Genomic DNA, 14,839 nt, shown 5'->3' with positions numbered 1-14,839 from the left:
AGAAGACAGTTACCATGGTCTTAGAGGGCTTTCGCCTTCTACCTGCTTCATGAGGTGGTAGCTCCTGGTTTCTATTTTCCTTTTTTTTTTTTATTTGGATACTTAAAAGATTTTCTGGCATTTAAACTGCCATAAATTAACCTGCTCTTCAACATCTGTATGAATTCCTTCTTGGAGGCAGGAGAACTTTCCATCTGTATGTGGATCATCGAACAGTCTTTTTCCCAGGTACACAACCCCTGCAGAACTCACCATTTTGCCATGGTCTCCTCAACAGCCGTTTAATCAAAAGGTTTTATTTAGCAAAATATGCTGGTTGCTGGTCCTTCTTGCCCAGAGGGACCACCACAGCCGCACTCATCCTGCTCAAGGCACTGGGCCGTAGGTCACCTAATCCCCAAGAGAAGTTTCTTCAATCGTTACTTCGAACAAGTTCCTCACCTGGGCCGTGGCTTCCTGTGGGCAGGCGGGCTGTGTGACATATTACCTCGCAGCCCCAGGTGCCGCTGCGGTTAGAAACATTATTTTTAGTGGTGTTCGCCATGGGGTGACCCTGGGGCGGGGTGGGGCCCAGCCCCCACGGCTCCCCTCGCCTCACGCCTTCCAGACCTGAACGGCTCTCGCCACGCCTGCCCTCGGCCTTCGGTGCAGTGTGACACCGGGCTGGTGACTGCTGACCTCATATCTGGGGGGGACAGCCCGGTGACACGGCTACTGACCTGGGGAACCCCCGCCCGCAGCGCCCCGCTGGGCCCAGCCTTTGCAGCGTGCCCCCCCCCAGAGGGAGCGATGCGCCTCGCGGGGGATGACATCACGCCTGCGTGGCGTCGCTCTGACGTCACACCGCGCCCCCCGCCCCTCCCCCAATCTCCTCCCCGGCAGGCAGTGACGTCTGGCTGCAGCCCCGCCCCTCCCCATCGCTGCTGGGCCTGCGGGGCGCGGCGCCGGGCTGAGCGGCACCGGGAGCCGGCGGCGGGAGTGCGGCGGGGCCGGCGGGTGAGCCCTGGGCCCGGGGGGGGCTGGGCCGCGGGGCCGCCCTGCTCCACGGCCCGGCACCGAATGAATGAGGTGGGGGAGGGGCGCCCTCCCCCTCCCCCTCCCCCACCCCCTCCCCCTCCCCCACCCCCTCCCCCTCCCCCACCCCCTCCCCCTCCCCCACCCCCACCCCCTCCCCCTCCCCCACCCCCACCCCCACCCCCTTCAATGGCCGCTGAGGGGGCGGCGGGCGCCGCTTCCCGCTCTACTTCGCCTCAGCGCCGGCGGCGGTCACCGGGACCAACCCCCACCACCCCACCGTTCCTGGGGGGCGGGGAGCGGCGCCTGGGCCTCAGACCCCTCCTGGGCCCCGGTGCCGGAGCCCTGCGGCGGGCTGGGGGACGCCCCTCGCCTCCCTCCCCCCAGCCATCCCCGGGCACCCGCCGTGAGGCGCATCTTCCTTCCCCGCTCGCAGGGCTTCACGCTGCCGAGCTGCGGCTATAATCTGACTCCTGTATTTGTTGGGTTTTTCGGTTGCTGAGGTCAGGTTCCCCGTGGGTCCCTCGGTGTTGCAGGCTGACGTCGTCTCTTGGCGGGCCTGGCGAGGGGCAGCGCGTCGCCTCCTGCGTCACCTCAGTAAAACGAGCCGCTGGGGCTGTGCCTGCGTGTCAAGGTTATTTCAGCTTGAGGTTAGCCAGCAGCTGGCCACCCGGGAGCTCTGCCCCATCCACCCTGCCAGGGGACACAGGGAGGCATGCAGGGTCCCCTCACCCTGCTTTGGGTCTCTTGGGTCCCTGCACCCCGCTTTGGGGCTCTCAGAACCTGAGGAGATGCCACCAGGGGATGTGTGATGGTTTTCGGTCTGCCCAGCTATCCAGGCGGTGGTGTTAGCTGAGCTGGGAGTATCCCCTGGTTGTTGCAGCTTGAGTGCTTCCAATGTGGTGATCCAATGGACTTCCCAGTGGGCAGCACCTGGGCACCGGGGAGTAAGGCTGTTCCTCAGGACAGGCAAGGTGGCATGTGCTTGTCTTCTGGGTGCCCAGGTGGGCAGTATTTTTCCACTCAAGCTCTTGACAGAGCAGGAAATAAGTAGAGGAGCTTTCCAGTGCAGAAGCTTTTCTTTATGTCTGAAGCAGAAACTGTGTGGTTTTAAGACAAATATGAGGTGAGAACAATAGCTTGGTGTGGACCATATGCCCGAGGCTGTTGGCTGTTTTGAAAGTCCTAGTGGTTGGGGATCTGCAAGATCCTGTGCCCTAGAGACTATCTTACATTTTGGACTTCTTTGGTTAGCTCTGTGGAGGGGCATCCCATGGCATCTCAGCAGCTGTGCGGCCCCCAGAAATGCTGCAGGAGATCTGGCATTTGGTTCTGACCTCTCTCACCTACCCCTTTTGCATTTTCTTTGAAGCTTACTGTTGTGGGATTTTCCACGCCTAACCCGTGAGTTTCTTATCTTATCACCATAATGTTCTATTAATAACAAATACAGAAGACATTTCTAACTTCTATAAACTTTTTGTGGTTTGGGGTTTTTTTTTTATTTTTTTTTAATATGAGCAGCAAGTGCTTGCTGCTTATATAACACTTTGGAAACCTTGCAGAAGAATAGCAACTGGCATTTAACATGCTAAGTGTCACTTTATAGACCTGTTACTTTTTTCACTTCTTTTCCCTCTCCCTGAACTTTAATCTTCTTAGAAAACTCAGAAATTTCCTGCTGTCCCAGGGAGATTATTGCTTTACATTTGAACATGTGTTTACTTTATACTAATCCTTTGCACTACGACCAATTAGTTTAAAACCTGTCCTTCACAGATGACCCTAGGTTGTAAGGTTCTGTTAGTTAAAGGAGCGGGCTGCATAGCTTCAGAGTTCTCTGCCTATCACAAAGTTACAGACGTTTCAAAATCAAGCAAATGTGAACGAAGTGATATCCCTCGCTGCTGCAGCTCTCACGCGCATGCTTTTTTTTTTTTTTTTTTAAAGGTGTGGGACAACTCCTACTTTCTGTCAAGTTTTGATTGGCTTTCAAAAGAGGCAGTGTCCTATAAATTGCCGTCTCCATTCTGCTTCTGCTCTATTACCGGCTGAGGGACAGGTGAGTACAGAAGAGGAAAAATTCCAGTGTGTCTTGCTTAATCCTTTAGATTAGCGTTGGTTGTTAGTTTAAATTAGTGGGGTGGAGGAAATAAACTTCCATGCTTCAAGATAAAACTTCTTCATTTTACTTGATTTAGAAAACAAAAGAGCTAGTTTCTAATATCAGTTTGGGTTGATGAGTAAAACCAGTGACTGAGAAACTGGTCAGAAGGTAATATAGGAGGGCTGGAGTTGAAAAGAAAAATATATGTATAACTTCTTTTTTCTCTCCGGTTCCTAAAGGTGCAGAAGTATTCCTCTTTGAGATAGTAAGAAAGAGAAACCTATCAAAGAATTTAAGGCTTTTTGCATCAGTTAAATGAATACTTTCTGTGTTCAGAGCTGTTAACTCCTTGAAGTTACTTACAATGAGAAACTGATCTAGCAGGATGGGCTTCTCTGTCCCAGTTTGCTTTTGTGAGTTAATCACTGTGTTGGGGCTACCTGTATCTTATGATTGGTTTGGGGAGGTGCTTTTAAGGAGTAATGTTAATGTCTTTATATATATCTGTGCATTTGTTGGCAGCTTTAGTATTTAATAGCTAGTTACCCTCCCGCCCTTCATATTTAAAATAGAAATACAGGCATGTCAGAGGTGGGATTTTCACATGCAGCTGCGCTGCTTGGTGAGCCTGGGGTTTCTCAGTGTCTGGTATACAATGTGTTTACTGTTCTTTTGAGTCAGCCTAGACTTGCAAGTAAATTCTCAGCTTAAGCCTGTGTGGTTTCACTCCAGGTGTGTTTGGAGAAACCAGCCCAGTAGGTGGGAAACCAATGTCATCCTAGCATGGCATTTTTGGTAGCAATAAACTTTAGTTTATATTTTGTTTATAGAAAGCAAAATGCTTTTTGAGGTACTTTAAGGGGAAACTTTTGGTGACAGAAACCAGTGAGTCTCTCTTAGTGCTGTAAGTGTTTATTACCTGTTTGAAACAAGAAGGGATTATCATGGCTCTTCAAAAGTCCTAACACTGCCCTTTAACTTACATTGGTTTCCTAGGGAGAAACATGGGTTATGAGATTGAATTATCTGGGTATATCTGCCTGCTGCCTTCTTCCTCTTTACATGTAACTATTTTTGCACCTGTTGGCTAATTTCAAATAAGTTTGAGAGGGACTGAGCCTCAAAAATAGCAAGAATATGTCTGGTTTGTGAAGGTGGGCTTGCATGGGAGGGAAATCTCATTAGTGCCTTGGCTGAGCGTGAGAGAATGTTTGTGGTTGGAGGGGACCTCTGGAGGTTATCTGGTCCAACCCCCTGCTCAAGCAGGGCCACCTAGTCAGCTGCCCGAGACCACATCCATATGGCTGTTGAAGATCTCCAAGGATGGAGACTCCATTCTGGGCAACCTGTGCCAGTGCTCTGTCACCCTCACAGTAAAAAAAAAAATCTTTCTTGATGTTCAGAGGGAACCTCTTTTGTTTCAGCATGTGCCCACAGCCTCTGATCCTGGCACTGGGCACCACCGAAAAGAGCCTGGCTCTGCCCTCTTTGTGCTTTCCCTTCAGGTATTTTTATATATATATATATATTTTCATAATATCCCCCCCCTTGAGTCTTGTCTTCTCCAGGCTGAACAATTCCAGCTCTATCAGCCTTTCCTCATAGGAGAGAGATGCTCCAGTCCCCTAATCATCTTTGTGGCCTATCAGCAATATAAACTGACTTGTACAAATCAGCATGAGAGAATCAAGATAGGAGAACAATGTCATAACCTTTTACAGAGCAATTAATTACCTCTGAGATCGAGTCCTCAGGAAACGGGGCTTCTTTACTTTCAGCACTCAAGGAATAGTCTGTTTGCTCTGGTTTTGTAGGTGGAGTTAGATGCAGGTATATCGGATTGGGGTATAACAAGGAATTGCAAGAGACTTGTGAAAGCCTAGAGAAGACAGAGTGATTGCTTCTGTAGCACTGTGAAAGGAGAGGTACAGCTTTGATGGATCAAGCCTATAATCAGTGAGACTGATCCCTCTGATGGGTTTGTGGCTGAGGTGCAACAGAAGCTTGGCTAATTCATCAGGATATTAACTGACTGTGCTTCTCAAGGTAATAAAGAAGTGAGCAAACAAGTCTAAGGGGGTGTGAGGGGAGGTGCATCTCAGAATAAGTCTCTTTGATCAGTTTAAATATGCAATTGTGCTTTTTAGTAATGCACTTTTTTGGGGGGGTATCTTATGAAGCATGTGATAGGTAGTTTAGCAAGTCTTCTGTATTTAAATAGCAGGACTCCCTAAAGTATCAGAAAATTTGCAGACTTGCGTGTTGCCCTAAGTGAAAGGAACACCCACATTAATTACTTGTTTGTTTTTCTATGCATACTAGAATTGGTAGTGCTGGAATTCATCTGCAGCAATTAGCTGCTGTAATTTCTTGTTGTAGCTGCCCTTCTCCCCCCCCTTTTCCTTTTTGTAATAGATACCACAAGAACATGTACGAGAAAGGAATTGACAGGGTAATCTCAAGCAAGCTAGCTTGAAATATGTTTTTGTGTGGGAATTTACTTACTCTAGCACTTCGGGAAAGAGTTGAAAGTTGTTCGAAGGGGATAAGGCACAATCACTTAAATTCTTCCTTAAGAAGTGTATTTGAAAGAAGTAAACTGCAGCCTCAGGGAAGACCTGTTGTGGATACAATTTATTTGAGCTACATTCTTCTCCATTTCTTTTCCCAATATGAAAGATTTGGAGAGAAAGAAAGCCAAATTTGCATGTATCTCAGGGTTAAATAGGGATAATTTTGTGCTGTGTTATGATGAGTGAATCATGTCTTTTTTTGTGTGTGTGTGTGAAATTAGGAGGACATTTTCGTCAGTCCTGGGTACATACTGCTTCTCCTTTGTTCTGCTTCCTGGCTGCTGTCCATCGTGTGTGTTAAGTTTGAGCAAAGCAGTGACCTTTTTTTAAGCCTCTGTTGGCTTAGCTGAGTCTTGCTGATGCAATACTAAGAAGGGTTGCTTATTCATGCAGTCTATAAAACTTTCACTCAAAAGCACCTACAGTGAAGCTGTGTAATCATAGCAGCTGAACTTGTTGAATTCTGTATCTGTTGTCTATTGTGCTTGAAATCATGGTTTCTAGTGACAGTTTTAAAAAGGCTTAAACTTGAACTGTGTTCTCACTGTTCATTATACTGGACTCTGTGCTGGGGCTGTGGATATTTTCTTGAGCTTGCTCTGGTGAATACATTACCTCTGTTTATCTTACTTCACAGACTGCTTCTAGTAGACGTGGCTCTCAGTTGGCACGTCAACTTGGGACTTGGATTGCATCAGACTTTTCTGAAACCCTTCAGTTTTCTAAGGGAGCGTTTAAAATGTTTAATATGGTTGAGTCATATGTGAATAATCTTTTTCTCTTGTTCTCACAGCATACTTGAAGGAGGAAGATGGCAATTGTCAAAAACGTGAGCAGAGCTGTCAGCCAGCTGCTACAGAGCTCTGGTTGTGGATGTGGGATTTCCACTGTGCCAGTTCGATGCATTGGAGTCTCGCCTCGCCAGGTGGCCTCTGATGCCAGCTTTCACTCGGTTTCTTTTTCCGAGTCTGATCATCCTCGGGTGCTAATTACAGGTCAGCATTCCTGCCATAACTGTATTGCTGCTCCACCTTCTCAGTTGAGTCCCCCACTCCCTTTCTTCCTCCCTGGTAAGCAGAATACTGGAAGTACTCAAAATATTTTGGAATTGTGATGATCTTTCCCACATGGTGATAAGATTGGTGTCCCATGTGAACTTTCCTGTTTTGTTTTGTTTTTTCCCTTGGAAATCTACTAAAACCTATTCATTTGGTTTACCTTGAGAAAAAAATAAAGCTTTATGACTAACTGGGAAAAATAGTAGTTATTTCTAATGCGATACATGCAATGATGGAACTCTGTATTTTGATACCACTTTCTGATTTTTGTCTCTTTTGTATTCCATTTCAGGTGGTCTTGGCCAGCTTGGAGTGGGACTTGCTAAGCTTCTGAGGTATGTCATGATTCTCTGACTTGCTGTTAGTGAGAAATTAAAGCTTTAACCATCACTTCTAAAAGCAATAATTTTCTGAAAGGTTGTTTATAAAAGAATCCTGGTGACGATTGCAGATTCTTTTTTGCCTCTTAGTTTTGTAAATAATTTTAGTTTTTCACCATCTTTTTAGTTTTTTACTCCTTTGCTTGGTTTAGGTTCACTGATGTACTTTCTGTGTGTACATTGATCACGATTCCCGAAATAACATAATTTTGTCTAAGAGACTAGCCACTGAGTTCAGTTTGCTTCCAGTTAAATGGAAGTATTCAGAATCTGAATCCTCAGAGGGTGGTCAGGTTCCCTTTTCTCTTTTTTGATATAGCCAAATAAGGCTGGATTTCAGTGCTCTATAGAGAGACAAAGGCGGTGATTTTACGCAGGGACTACAGGAGAGAAAAAAGGACATACATCCACTTGAAAAAATACTTAGTCCTTTGCTAACTACCCAGCTGTTGGGCTCTGCAGCTGCTGACTTTTATCTCTGATAATTTCAGTTCAGTGGCTTCAGGAATAAGATGCCCTATTTAGTAAAGTACAAACAAAAATAAAGATTAGGATATGAGATATGGAAGTTTTTATGATTTGGTGGAAGATAAACTGATGCAGCAAAAGGAGTAAATTGAAAATATGTTTATTCTGACTCTTTCTGTTGCTCTGCTTCACATACGCAGTTACCTTATTTTTTCCATGGTATCTTTTCAAGAAATATAAAATGGTCTGAGAGCTGTCTCTGGCCCGTACCGTTGTCCATATCGACACCTGCTCAGCTCCAGAGTATTGTTAACACACAGTGTTTGTTGCAGAGGATTTGGACTATGACCAAAAATGAGCAAATTTACTGCATTCCTGTGGTGCAGTTTGAATGTTTTCTACCTTTTCTATGATACATTTATTTTAAAATAATCAAAATAATAGAAGGCTGGAATGTATTCCAGCACCATCAGACTTGACCTCTGCGACAGCCTTGTGTTGATTAGAAAAGCACAAGGCAGAGATTGCTCAGTTATGTTCTTTGTTGGTATAAATGTAGCTGCAGTTGCAGCAAGCCCAGTGGCTTTTTGCTGGCTGCAGGGGAGTAGATTATCTCTGGGTAAAATTTTCAGAAGAGGGTAGGAAGGTAGTTCTTCTCAACGTATTTTAATTTTTCTAGAAAATTTCTCTATCCTTAGGCAACCTTTCACTGCTATTAGTAGTAGTTTACTAATTTTCCTAAAATGCTTTATTGACATTTAAAGGGTTGTTGGTGGTTTTTTTAGCATAATAACTGATTTCATTGTGGAAATAATTGTTCCTCTGATATTGCCTCCTGCAAAACAAAATAGCAATAGCAACTTATGAATTATCTTGAAGACTGTGGACTCATACCATATGGGTATTTTTACACAGGAAACGCTTTGGAAAGAACAATGTGATCTTGTCTGACATTAGGAAGCCTGCAGATAACATTTTTTATAGTGGTAAGTGACTGGGGGAAGCACATGATAAACAAAATCTTTACTTTATCTCTGATATTCATAGATTAATTACCAAAGTCTAAATGACATGTGGATTAGACAGAACAAGTTATTGTTCAAAACTTCTGGATAACACCTTCCTGCTTTGAAATCGTGCTAAGACATGGATTTTTCCTGCCTATTATTCCCTTTTTCTAAATATTTTTCTTTGAATTTTTTCACTGTTGCTTTGCCACTTTGTTGACCCGAGTAACTACTTGAGTCAAGTTGAACTTGACTGTTGTGCTTCTGCTGCAAAAAGAGGTGCATTTATTCTTTTGGAGGGAACAAGCTGGAAATTAAATTTGTGCTTTGTTTTTCCATGCTTAGGCAATTTTTATGTTAAGGTGGATATAGAGTAGGATTTTTTATTATTTTCATTAGAAAGTTGCATAAATTTTTCTTCATTGTTACTGTTTAATGATGTATTTAGATACTTGAATATTGTACACTAGATGTTCCCTGTTTTCATGCTGTTGACTGGATAAAACAGGAGTTCTTGCATCAGTCTGTTGCTGAGGTGAAGGTAGTTTCCACTCCTTTCTCCTGCTTATTTACTGATTCATTGACTGCTGCTGTTAGGCACACACTCTGCTGTGCAGTCAAATTCTGAATACAGCTATGGTCAAGAAGCAGCAATGTGAGTTTCATGTAGAACTTCTCTTTACATCCATTCTTCTTGACATTCAATTTCCTTCTGGTTCCATTTGTTCTAGGTCCTTTTATCTATGCGGATATCTTGGATTACAAGAATTTACGTGAGATAGTGGTGAATAATCGGATAACTTGGCTGTTCCACTATAGTGCTTTACTCAGTGCTGTTGGAGAAGCAAACGTCCCTTTGGCCAGAGCTGTAAATATTACTGGTATGTGACAAGGGCTTCAAGTTTGTGACTCTGCAGAGGCTTGAGAAAGTGCTGTGTATGTTCTGATAAATCCTGTTGTTTGTTCCAGGTTTACACAATGTTCTGGATATTGCAGCTGAGCATAATTTGAGGCTCTTCGTTCCAAGCACTATTGGAGCCTTTGGACCTACCTCTCCTCGAGACCCAACTCCTGATCTCTGCATTCAGAGACCAAGGACAATCTATGGAGTCTCCAAGGTTCATGCTGAGCTCATGGGAGAAGTGAGAATTTTTTATTTATTTCATCAAAGTTGTAGGAGAACTTAATTGCTTTTGTAAGATTCCTGACTGAATTTCTCTTCTCCCCTTTCTTTCCTTCCTTGAGGCTTGAGTGCTCAATAGTAGTCTGAGGCAGCTCTTAAGGACAAAGGTCTTTTGAGTTTTGTTGGAAAAAGTGCAAAGAATTGGAAGCTGGCCAACATCTAACTTTCAAAAGAAACAGGGAAACAATTTATATTGACTGTGGCTTCTGCCTCATCTGCCAATATGAGTGGCATTGCATAAATGTCAGTGTACAAAGCCTTCTGAAAGCATACTGGACAATGATGACACTTGCTCCTCCCCCTCCAAAAAAAGACACTGAAGTTAAAAACATGGGAGCTTGTACATGCACAACTTATCTTTTGGCTTTGTAGTTTTTTATAAACATAACATCATTAAACATGATATTTTTACATACAGTTTCCTCACACTTGAAATTTACGAAGGACAGTGGAAGGTCTGAAGATTGTATTAACCTGAAATGTCTCACAAACTGAGGAATTTTCAGTTTCTGAGCACTAGATCTAAACCTTACGTTAGAAGCCGATCTGTATCAAGAATCCATATCTACTGATGTGGATGTAAACTAGAAAAGAGTAAGCAGGGAGATCAGCTACCTGGCAGGGAATGGAGGCTGTTTGGTAGTTCCTTTGCTTTCATCCCTGCCAGGGGATGGCTGCAGCATGAAGGTTCATCTGTGGCAGACTTCCTGTGAAATCAACCAGTTGTATGGCCTAGTCTTGATGTGTAAAGCTATGTGTCTCTCTTCCCTCTGTAGTACTACCATTACCGGTATGGCTTAGACTTCCGCTGCCTGAGGTATCCAGGAGTTATATCTGCTGACTCTCAGCCTGGTGGGGGAACAACTGGTAAGTGACTTGGACATGGTTCTCAGTATTGCAGGCAAGAAGAGCAAAAACAAGCCAATAGAGTAATGTTTAATGTGTCTGTAGAAATTTAATCTGTGGCAGTATAGAGCATGAGTGTAGGGATACTATTTAAACTGTTACAACGATACTTTTGTACACTCCAGCCTAGGGTGTGATTTTGTTGTCTTTGCCTTTAAACAGTAAGAGATTTTGGATCAATTACACCCATTGAGACCATTTTCTTTTAAAATCTTTTAAACTCTGCTCTCTTGCTGCCGTGTGCAAGTGCTAGAATATCACTGGGATAGTTCAGAATAACTTACGCTCCTGCAGCTCAGTGTAAATAATACACAGTTCTGCTGCTAGATTTTAGACAGGAGACTTTGGAGGTGGTCTGGGGGTTGTTGACTGTCGTGGAGTGAACAACAGATGGAGGCAGATGAGTACATACATCCACTGGTCTTTTCTACAGATTATGCTGTCCAGATTTTCCATGATGCCATAAAGACTGGCAAATTTCAATGCAATTTAAAGCCGGACACTCGTCTCCCTATGATGTATATTGATGACTGTCTGAAAGCAACTCTAGAGGTCATGGAGGCCCCTGCAGAGGCACTGAGCATGAGGACATACAACATCAGTGCCATGAGCTTCACTCCTGAAGAGCTAGTGCAAGAGGTGCAGAAGCATGTTCCTGAGCTCCAAGTGACCTTCAATGTGGATGAAGTCAGGCAGGCCATAGGTTAGTATCAGCTTCTTTAGCAGTGGGTAAGAAAAGATGTTAAGACTGCCATAAGTTAAGGGCAGACCAGTTTCTTTCCTTTTCAGACACTTGCAAGTTGTTCCTGTACAGTTCAAGTCTTACAGTTTGAAATTCAGCTTCAGTAGTTCAAATGGCCAGTGGTGATGCATCTTAAAGTTTAAAGATGTTTTTCTTAAGCCTCATGCTCCTGTTTCTCCTTTTTTTCCACCACAGCTGACAGCTGGCCGATGAACTTTGACGACAGGAACGCCCGGAGGGATTGGGGTTGGAAACACGATTATGATCTGCCAGAGTTGGTGGCTACAATGTTTAGCTTCCTTGGGTGTGAGTCCAGGATTGCTCAAGCTAACTGAAATACTTTGTAAGATGTTACCGGATTTCCACGGAGGACCAGGAAGAAATGACTAAATTAGTTTATAATTTTCTGAGACTTAGAGCATGTCAGTTATTAATTTTTCATAAGTAGCAATAGAGTTGGGCAGAAACATACTTTAGCTAGAATGTACTGTTAGATAAACAACATCATTTGGTACTGTCTCCAAGCACAGCACTGATGACAAACATAGAGTTCTTTAACTTCCACACTTAAGCAGCTAGAAAAAAAAAAAAAAAGCACTTAACTCCAGGCTGATGACTCTCCAATCATTCCTGCTGCCTACCTCTTCTTTGGCAAACAACATGGGGCAATATTGCCAAACCTGCTGTTTTGGGTATATCCTGCAAAGTTAATGATAGGCTTTTCATTCTCCTGGTGGAGCATGTTAGATCGTAGTAAGATACGATCCTTTCTACTCTTTGCTTACAAAAGAGAGATCAGAAGAGTTACTTCATGTTTCCAAAATGCAGGGGTCGATGCAATTCTAGTTTGAAATCAAACTTTGGTCAATAGTTTCTATTTATATATATATATTTATATATATATGTAGTGCTGTATAAACATACGCTTTTCTGTACAGAGGGCATACAAAGTAGCATTATTCTTATAATGCTTATAAATGTGAAGGCGAACAGGACTTGAATTCTCACTATGCTTTAAAAAAACAGGGTTTACAAGCTAGGCTTTGTCCTATTCATTGAAACTGCTGCAGCCTTCAGGTTAACCTCAGTGGCAGTTCTGAAATCCGAAGAGTTGTTTACATATATGTGAATGAATCTGGGGTGTATTGCAAGAAGGCAATGCCCGTGTATGGGTTTATTGTTAATTAGCACTACTTTTGGTTATCCCAGTTGTTTGCCATGCTAGCATGATGACATACTGCCTGGAGCAAGTTTTAAAGGTGGGCTGATGATGGAGTCTTATGATAGAGTCAAGTCAGCCTTTGAAATCTGTTCATGTTCACTACGCTTTCCACGTGTGTTGTAAGTGTATTTGTAGATGCTATTTATGTGTAACTGTCATGTGCTTTTATTCTTTAGAGAGGGATCCAGAAGCTGAAACCATCTTCTAGCTACAGTTAAGGGCTGTTCTGCTCATTGGGTTTCATGCACAGGAGATTCTGGGACTAAAAAGGGAGTCTTAGTAGTTGTGTGCAAGGAAGATATGTTTATTCAAAAGCTACTTAGGAGACTTTGAGAAACAGCAAACTGGAGAGACAGGAAAGCCGTTTTAGGTAAAATACCAGTTTCTGTGGATGTGAATCTGAGCCATCAGCTACTATAGCTATAGCATGCCTTGAGAAACAGAATCTGGGAACTTTTGATTTATTTTTTTTTCCAAAGAAAAAATATCTCATTTTCAAAATTACTGGAAATTCCCTGTTTGAAGCTCTCCATCTTTATTGTCTTGTATACTCCAATAGTGTGTGTAGGTAAACACATTCAAGTATTTTTTTGCCTACAACTTGTTTGCTATGTTTTCTGTGGTGATGCTTTGGTAGTTGCAAGTCTGTTATGCTTTCTGTAGCCCTGCAGTGTTTCCACAGCCAGTGGATAACTGACATGACCAGATTTCTGTCTCTGTGAAGGAGTCTACATGCTGCAGGGAATATGTTTTCTCATGAAAGTAAACTCCAAATGAAGATTCTGTGGTGAAACCCAGTTACTTTAAACATTTGTTAAACTTGTGTCTCTTGGTTTTGTATGTATCTTATTGTTTCATCTGTTGGCAAAGTATTCTGTTCCCAAGTACTTAAGCTCAAAACCCTCTAAGGTTGTGGCCTGTTATTGAAAGATTTTTATATTGTTTACATTTCTGACAAGGCAAGTTTTTAAACTTTGGCCACTGTTGTAACTATCACATTGTTCAAGTGTAATATTTGGCCCAATGGGCCAGCAAAATTGGCCCTCCATTCATACCCTAAAAGGAAAGACTGGCTCGGGTTTTGTCCTCTGCCCTGCCAAAACAGGAATATCTCCTGGTGGACTGTTAAACTGAACCATCAGATGAAGGGCTTTAATGTGAGCTGAAGCGTCTTGTCCATTCCAGTCTCTCATAATTCAGACTCTGGGGACTCCCCATTGCCTCCATTCCACAAAACGTGCAAAATAAAGAGTTGTTGATGGGCCTCACTCCATTTCTTTACTTCACTCAAAGCCCTGGGCTCTACTCCCCTCACCTGTGTTCAGAGCTCCGGTTAACACTAACAGGAGTGAAGAGCAAGAATGTTCTTTCTTTTGGAACACACTGTCCTTGGTTGAGGCATTGCACAAAAGCTTTGGATAAGGTGTTACGGTGAAGGTGAAATTCAGACCTATAGCATTTTGAACAATTTTTATTTTTATTCTGCCAAAAGTTGCTGTCTTAATTTAGGAGCAGCTGTTTAAGAAACTTATACTTTGCAAAATCTGAAATAAACCGTGTTGCAATAGAGAGTTGTTTGGAGGCAATAATATGGTGATAGTCAGGGAATGTGATTAGATGTGTCTACAAGGTTCAAGTCCTGTATGAAATTCCGGTTTTCAACCGGTGACCAACAATGCATTGGTTTTTTTTCTGTATCTTCCTCTCTAACTTCTGTTGTAACTATGTTACAGTATTTTCTGTATTAAACCAATTTGATGTGGTACAAAATGTCAAACTTTTGCAACCAGTTCAAAATTTGACTTCTGGGCAGAGACTTCTCTCATGGCATTTGAGCATTACAGCTGTTAAATTACCTGTTCAGAAGAGAAAAAGTTAAGAGTATTTTTTTCAAATGTTGGCAGTTGTGGATGATGCCTACTTTAATAAAATCCTATGCAGATGTATCCTTGGTTTGTCACCCTTGTTTAGAGCATGTAAGAGTGCTGATGGAGGGATGCTTGTTAGCACTGATGCCTTTTCTTCAGCTGCAGAAGCGATGCAGGATTTGAGGCGCAGAGAAAGGCTCACACGCACTCTGGTCTGTGTAGTGACTCTCAAACATTTGTATGTTTTAACTTTTCTGCTGATTATTCCAGTTGCTCTGTGTAGCAGTCGCTCCTAGGCAGATACAACATGG

General features: G+C 43.2%; 1 protein-coding gene across 1 annotated transcript; it reads left to right on the top strand.

Annotated features, from left to right (window-relative positions):
* Positions 1–920: 920 nt before the first annotated feature.
* LOC130151505 (L-threonine 3-dehydrogenase, mitochondrial-like) lies at positions 921–14,606 on the top strand. Its single transcript, XM_056343855.1, has 10 exons — positions 921–996; positions 2,965–3,076; positions 6,488–6,689; positions 7,045–7,087; positions 8,516–8,586; positions 9,339–9,488; positions 9,577–9,749; positions 10,567–10,657; positions 11,130–11,399; positions 11,634–14,606. Exons 3-10 carry the CDS (start codon positions 6,506–6,508, stop codon positions 11,771–11,773), a joined length of 1,122 nt encoding a protein of 373 aa, XP_056199830.1. The 5' UTR covers positions 921–996; positions 2,965–3,076; positions 6,488–6,505; the 3' UTR covers positions 11,774–14,606.
* The last annotated feature ends 233 nt before the right edge of the window (positions 14,607–14,839 follow it).

This window comes from Falco biarmicus, chromosome 6 (genome assembly GCF_023638135.1).
Source record: "Falco biarmicus isolate bFalBia1 chromosome 6, bFalBia1.pri, whole genome shotgun sequence".
Lineage (NCBI taxonomy): Eukaryota > Metazoa > Chordata > Aves > Falconiformes > Falconidae > Falco > Falco biarmicus.
The sequence above is the reverse complement of the archived record's forward strand: the minus strand, read 5'-3'. Positions and strand labels throughout refer to the sequence as shown.

Coding starts and splice junctions, on each gene's coding strand:
- LOC130151505 (XM_056343855.1), top strand. CDS start 6,506: ATGGCAATTGTCAAAAACGTGAGCAGAGCTGTCAGCCAGCTGCTACAG. Junction 7,088..8,515: donor GGACTTGCTAAGCTTCTGAG/GTATGTCATGAT, acceptor ATTTTTACACAG/GAAACGCTTTGGAAAGAACA. Junction 10,658..11,129: donor GCCTGGTGGGGGAACAACTG/GTAAGTGACTTG, acceptor TCTTTTCTACAG/ATTATGCTGTCCAGATTTTC.